Source organism: Ambystoma mexicanum, chromosome 10 (genome assembly GCF_040938575.1).
Source record: "Ambystoma mexicanum isolate Mex_15411 chromosome 10, UKY_AmexF1_1, whole genome shotgun sequence".
Taxonomy (NCBI): Eukaryota; Metazoa; Chordata; class Amphibia; order Caudata; family Ambystomatidae; genus Ambystoma; species Ambystoma mexicanum.
Genome location: NC_090932.1, coordinates 666,333,121 through 666,340,491, shown reverse-complemented (window position 1 = coordinate 666,340,491; position 7,371 = coordinate 666,333,121). Strand labels below are relative to the sequence as shown.

General features: G+C 55.7%; 1 protein-coding gene across 2 annotated transcripts in view; it reads left to right on the top strand.

Annotated features, from left to right (window-relative positions):
* The first annotated feature begins 4,873 nt into the window (after positions 1-4,873).
* DIPK2A (divergent protein kinase domain 2A) overlaps positions 4,874-7,371 on the top strand; it is a 64,531-nt gene continuing 62,033 nt past the window's right edge. The window contains exon 1 of one of the 2 annotated variants that reach the window (XM_069618253.1): positions 4,874-5,143. In XM_069618253.1, coding sequence (XP_069474354.1) covers positions 4,976-5,143 — 168 coding nt within the window. In that variant the 5' untranslated portion in view covers positions 4,874-4,975. Of the gene's footprint in view, positions 5,144-5,442; positions 6,504-7,371 lie in introns of those variants that run through there. The other variant, XM_069618252.1, reaches the window with a different exon arrangement.

Genomic DNA, 7,371 nt, shown 5'->3' with positions numbered 1-7,371 from the left:
TGGGTCCCTAAAGCCAATGCCTGAGTTTGATACCTCGGGTGCTCCATCAAGCCTGGGACAGAGGTGGAAGATGTGGATGGTTAGGCTTGAGATGTACTTCAGGGCCACGATGGAGACAAGCGACGACAGCAAGCTGGCCACTCTCCTGTACTCTGCTGGCCCAGCAGTGCATGAGATGTTTCTGTCCCTGCAGCCGGCGGATGGGTCGTTTGCGGCGGCAAAGGATGCACTCCATAATCATTTTCTGCCAATGGCCAACGCAGATTATGAACGTTTTCTCATGGGAACGGCTCGATAGAAGGATGATGAGACTCTGGATGTGTTCTATGGGCGGCTGCGGAGACTGGCGGCGCCATGTGCATGGAACGACCCTGAAGTCATGATTCGCAACCAACTCATCCAGGGGTGTGTCTCTGGGAAACTGAGGCGCCAGATATTGCGCGAGCCTGGCATCACCCTTCCTCGCATCCTAGAACTGGGAAGGTGCCACGAAGTGTCGGAATTGCGGGCGACCAGAATGGAAGCTGGTGCCCGCCCAGGCAAGGGGGAAGAGGTCTGCGCGGTCGGAAGAGGCCGTGGAGCGAGGCGCCCCATGAACACTTAGAGCCCGCGCCCGCCTGGGACGACTTCCTCATGCCCAAAGTGTGGGTACGATCTCCCGCACCCAGCTGAATGCCCTGCGACTGGGGTTAAGTGCGGTAGGTGCGGAGGCGCGGACCACTTCGCCAGGATGTGCAGATCTGCAGCTCCCAAGGTAGTGCCTAGGGGGCCTGTTCGAGCCGGGTTCTTCCGACCCCAAAGGACGTCCAACGTTGCTCAGGTGGACCAGGGTGACGAGGGGGCCCCTCAGGAAGGGGAGGAGGAGGAAGAGGACGAGGAAAACGTCTTCTTCGTGTCCAGTGTGAGCATGCTGAAATCCCGGTCCAAGAGACAGCCCAGGTGCAACGTGCTTGTCAATGGAGACTCTGTACCAATGATAGTGGACACCGGTGCGTCCGTGAATGTGATGGCCAGACAGCACTATTATACCATGCAGGCCCCGCCCACGCTGAGCGCACCGAGAGCACGCATATTTGCTTTCGGCGGCGATCAGCCCCTTCCTCTGGACGGCGTATTCGTGGCTGATGTTCAATATGGTGACTCACACATCCGGGCCAGATTCTATGTCACACCGGTGAGCGACAACACTCTGCTTTGCTGTGCTGCGGCTGAGGCGCTGGGAATTGTCACATTCGCATACTCAGTGTACTTAGACGACATTCAGGTACTCCTGGCCAAACACAGCTCCCTGTTTGAAGGCATTGGACAGTTGGTGGGTGAGCCCGTCCGGCTCCACATCGATGAGTCGATCCAACCAGTGGCGCTGAAGCACCGGCGAGTTCCTTTTCATCTCAGGGATCTGGTGGTTCGAGAACTGGACAATCTGGTGGGGCTGGACATCATTGAAAAGGTTGAGGGCCCCACCCCGTGGGTGTCTCCCATTGTCATCGCGCGCAAGCCAAAACAGCCAGATGCGGTGAGGATCTGTGTGGACATGCGACTTCCCAAAAAGGCCATAAAGAGGGAGCGACACTTGACCCCTACCATTGATGACATCATAGCAGAACTGCAAGGGGCGAGATTCTTTTCCAAACTGGACCTGAGAGCAGGCTATCATCAGGTGGTCCTGCACCCCGAGTCCCGCTACATCACAACCTTTACATCTCATGGAGGTCTTTACCGATACAAGAGGTTGAGCTTTGGGGTGTCTTCCGCGGTGGAGGTTTTCCAAAACATCATAAGAGGGGCACTAGCGGATCTAGATGGAGTCCTAAATATCAGCGACGACATCTTGGTGTATGCCAGGTCGGAGACGGAGCATCTGGCACGCCTGGCCAAGACCTTTGAACGCCTGCGCTCGCTGGGACTCACCCTGCACAAGGACAAGTGTGAATTTCTGAAAACAACGATCGAATTCTTTGGGTTCGTGTTTAAGGCGGATGGGGTGTCGCCGGACCCCCGCAAAGTGAGAGACATAAAGGAGGCGCGTCCGCCAGAGAATGTTGCGGAGGTGAGGAGCTTCTTGGGCATGGTTACTTACTGTGGCCGTTTCATCAGGAACCTGGCGTCCCGCTCAGAGCCGTTTAGATCGCTCACAAAGAAGGACACCGCCTGGCAGTGGGGCCCCCTTGAGCAGGCGGCATTCGACGACATCAGAGGTGCCTTGGCGGCGGACGACACCATGGCGTTCTTCGATCCGAGCCTGCAGACAGAGATCGTGGTTGACGCCAACCCATATGGACTGGGGCACTGCTTACACAAGTGGGGAATGACCAGGAGATTCGACCCATAGCATACGCCAGCAAGGCGCTCTCCGACACTGTGGGGTTGCAGACATTTTCGCCTCTACGTTCTGGGGCGCCCCGTGACTGTGGTCACGGACCACAAGCCGTTGTTGCCGATCATGGTGGGCTCATCATCCCGTCCAGCAGTGAGAATAGAGCGCTGGATGCTCGCCCTGCTCGAGTATGGAGTGTCGTTAACATATCGTTCAGGGGCTAACAACGTGGCGGATTACCTATCTCACCACCCAAGAGGGGACTCGCAGGAGTCTGCATCAGCGGAAGAGGCCGACGAACATGTCCACCTGGTCGTGGAGACGGCCACCCCAAACTCCATGCAGGTGGAAGAACTCGAGGTTGCATCAAAAGGCGACAAATGTTTCGCCATCCTGAAGGAAGCCATGCAGAGGGGTACCTGGAAGACGGTACTGGAGGCCGTGGAACGCAGGACATGTGAAGCCAGAGTGGCTCTCGAGCAGTTATGGAGAGTGAGAGAAGAACTGACATTCTCGGAGTCGGGGCTGCTACTGAGGGGTGAGAGGATCGTGGTGCCCCAGGCCAAAATTGCACAGGTCATCGCCTTGGCGCACCAGTGTCACCAAGGGGCGCCCAAAACCAAAGCTCGCCTCCGCCAGAAGGTGTGGTTCCCGGAACTCTAACGGAAGGTGGAAGCATTTGGGGCGTCGTGCGTATGGTGCCAGGCTGCGGCACCGGCCCAGCGAGAACCGTCCATTGAAGCGATGCCCAGAGGGACCCGGCCATGGGAAGTAGTCCACGCAGACTCCGGGTCCACGTCGAGAGGTACTCACTTCCTAGTTGTGGTGGACGAGTGGTCTCGATACCCGGAGGTCGAGTTCATAGAGTCCGTCGCATTTGAGAACGTGGTGGTGGCGCTGGAGAAGATTTTCGCCACCCATGGCCTGCCCTTCGTGCTGTGCTCCGACAACGGGGCACCATTCCAAGGCGAGAGTTTTGCCGAGCTCATGAGGGAGTATGGCATTCAACACCGGCGGGTAACCCCACTGTGGCCCCGGGCCAACGGGGAGGCAGAGCGCATGATGCGCACCCTCAACAAAGTGTTCAGGATCGCCCATGGAAAGGGCGAGTGCTTGCAGAGGGCCCTGTACGTCTTCCTGCGGGGATATCGAACCACACCTCACTCCTCAACGGGTGTGACCCCGGCAGAGGCTCTCTTCCAGAGATGCCCGAGAGACGTCATACCAGAGGTGGGGGACAGGGACCCTGCCGTCATTGACAATGAACAGGTCGAAGAGGACAGACGAGTCAGGACGCAGATGGAAAACATCCGGAGGGGCCTGAGGCCCCCACACATCGCGCTGGGAGATGAGGTGCTGGTGAGGAATCGCCACCCACAAGGAAAGTTGTCCCTCACGTATGAACCCGCTCCTCTAGATGTCGTGGCGGTCAAGGGTTCTATGGTAACAGCCTCTGACGGGACGTCGTCTGTAACAAGGAATGCTTCGTTCTTCAGGAGAATCGGCGACCCGAGAGTGGACAGCCCAGACAACCGAGAGGGTGAGGGTCCTTAGATGAAGGTGGGGGTGAAAGCCCCGCCGTGGATTCTCCGGCTCGAGGCAGACCCGGTCAAGAGACACCGGCCAGGGACGTTGGCAGGAGGTACCCCCTGAGAACAGGGCGTGGGAAACCTCCCCGTCTCACAGACTATGTGACGGACTGAGCTGGGGAGGCTGACCGGGGGCTAATGGTCAGGCCGTGACAGGTACCCGTGGGGGATCCAGGGTGGCTGTGAATAAATGGGGGTTTTGGAATTGACCGAGTTGTGTGCTTTATAAATGTGTGATAGTTAGTCCCTCCTGTTTCCAATTTGTTGTTATGGAAAAGGAGGAGTGTGGCGTTGGCCCTTTAAGGGTACGCACGCAACGGGGTGACGTCCACTCCGTCGCGTGCGCAGTTAAATAAACGGGGCGTTCCCGGTGATGATACAATCACCGGGGAGCCCACACTGGTAACACCGCTGTCTCCGTGTCTCTGTGTCACAGGGGGTGGGGGGCTCACGGACGGCGGCATCCGGAGACCGCCAACAAATACTGCATTCCAGAACATGCAAGACACTGCTACATTGTTCGAAGACCTTGACGGTGGATGAGGAGACAGGGGTAGGAATATGTTATTTTGTGGAGATGTAGCATTGAACGCAGTTACCCTATTACTTATTTTTGGTGCCAATATGTTGGTGGATGTACTGTTAGTGACTCTATACAGGTCCGCCTTCACTGTTGTGTGTTGCCATGGTAACAGGTAGATGCTAAACATATCGAAAGACCTCTGAACTCCCATGATTCGCCTGTCATGAAGCGGATGTAATTGGAGACGGCCACCCTCATTCTACCGATACATTCGTACATAATATTCTGCTGCTGTTGTTCATCCCACATTCTATAACTTAGAAACCGTCAACTTTTTTCTTAAGCGGCATAAGACGCAGGAAGACGTGTCCAACCCCTTTTTGCGTGGGGCCGCCGAATTAGACTCCGGAGGAGGAGTTCACGAACAGTGTGGTGATTGTGGGGTATTGCGGTGTCCATTTTGGATAGGTAACAGAACAATGGACTTTGGGAAACGCAGAAAAAAGAGATTCCGTAGGGACGATCGGCACTTGTGTATTTTTCGCAATGCTTTTTAAAACAAGTCATTCCGCGAGTGAGATTAAACGGTTTTGGTTTTACTGTGTGCGGGATAATTTTGGCAGCCTGCCTCAGCCCTCAGGTAGTCTTTTACGAATCCCCATCAGTGACAACAAGCTGGATTTTAAGACATCAACTCGGTGTTTTCAGCGAACGGTAAGTGCTCCAGTTCTAATAGTTGTCAGCATAGCTTTGACAGATCACTGGACTTGTCTCACTAGGCTATAAGACGGTTCCCTTTGATAAAAACCAACATGGCGATCAGCAGTTCAGCTTCTGAACAAAACTTCTGATGCACCTCTGTTTACTTCTGCCACGGGATCCGACCCCCTCTAGACATAGCACGCCCCTGAACAGTCCTCGAATCTTTCCTTGTGTAGCAGCAGATGTTGTCTCCCAAAGCACGGCCCCGCCCATAGCTGCTTGGAACAAAAGAGCTTGCATACTGTAGTAGCATCTTCCCTGTGGCGGCCATGTTAAGTTTGGGACAACCAATCAATGCCCAGATGGAGATAGGAGGAGGGCATGAGCCATCATTGCGCTCTCCTTCCCTATTAGACATTGACGGTTTTCCCCACAACTAACATGACTATTTTCTCGGATGGGCAGTCTAGTGTTTGGGTTGATTATGATCCCGCCTCCCTCTGAAGGCGTAAAAAAAGGAGTTCCCCGTTTCACACGACTGCTCGTGCTCGCGTTGAGGCGGAGCCCGGAGCTCCGCCCCACAACCCCAGTGTGGAACTTGGTGGACCTTTGGTTGCAGTGGAGCTTGCGCTTGGACAACAGTAGGGACTCAGCATAGAAGCTGCTGCACAGAGCCTCAAAGAGGGAGGCTGGCCGCCCCGCGGGGCTCCGCAGCATGCTGCGGCCGCTGCCTGTGAAGCTGGGCCGCCTCTGCCGGCTGCTGAAGCTGGCGCTGCTCGCCGCGGCTCTACTCGTCACGCTGCTGAACACGCACTCGCTGCTCGCCTCTTTCCAGCGCAACGAACTGGCCGATAGGCGCTTCCTCGCACTCAACAAGTGCCCGGCCTGCTTCGGCACCAGTTGGTGCCGCAAGTTCCTCAACGGGCAGCTGACGTTCGAGTCGTGGGGCCGGCTGCGCGCGCTCGACCTCTTCAACGTCAAGAACGTTTACTTCGCGCGCTACGGCGAGCCGCGCGAGGGCAGCCGGCGCGTGGTGCTCAAACGGCTGGGCTCCGCGCGAGAGCTGGCCGAGCTGGACCGAGACATCTGCCGGCGCGCCACGGGGGGCCGCCCCCGCTGCGACCTGCTCCAGGCCATGCCCCGCACAGAGTTCGCGAGGCTGAACGGGGACGTTCGCCTGCTCACGCCGCAAGCCGTGGAGGGCTGGTCGGACCTGGTGCACTGCCCCTCTCAGCGGCTGCTGGACCGCCTGGTGCGGCGGTATGCAGAGACTAAAGACTCGGGCAGTTTCTTGCTGCGCAACCTCAAGGACGCCGAACGCATGCAGCTGCTGCTCACCCTCGCCTTCAACCCAGAGCCGCTTGTGCTTCAGGTAGGTCTCGTGTTAAGGAGTGACCCTAAGCAACAGTGTGCCTCCCGAAACTCCCGTTGCAACCGAGGCTGTGGTTTGCCATCCGTTTAGTTAGTATACATGTTAATGTTAATATGCCAACCTATTAGCACAGACCGCAAAATATAAGACTATTGCTGAACGTCACTGGCTGCTCATGTAACCAGGCTGACACCCGCACTCCTTGCTGACCCGCTCCCCGCCGCAGGCCCAGTCCTGCTTAAAATGTGGTTAGAGGGCCCCAAAAAACCATCTCACCCACGCACTGATCCAAACTCGTGGACACCGCTCGGTGGTGGCACTTAAATTGTGATACGCATTCTCCCCCTAAAAGGAGGGGGGAGGGGCTGCTTTTTTGATGTGTGCAACAAGGTATGCCTCCTTGAAATCCTAATAAAAAGGTTGGTTTTTTGTGTGTAATGCAGGTTGCCACTAACAAGGGCTTTGAAGTATTAAAGTCAAGTCATAGCTGGGCTTCACAGGCCCCCAGCTCATTCCCCAAGTATGCTTCATCTTTTGACACATGTCAATTGGAGAGTGCTAATGTCCCCTTTCACTATTTTAGCTCACCTGGAAAGGGCCATTAGCATTTCAAAGACACTCCACACTTGCAAACTTTATTCAGGAGGTGCTTGTATACATCCATTCTGTGCTGCAAAGACAAGCAGGACAAAGACACAGAGCTGTCTGTCTTGTGCAGGTTACACATTTTTAAGCATCAGGGAGTTGTACATTTTTGCAGACTCATTAATTTCGAAAATAAATGGTAAAAGAAATGGATGTATGAACTTTAAACTGACCGTGCCACCATCGGTCTCGCCTCTACTCATAGCAGGGGCACCCAACGTTG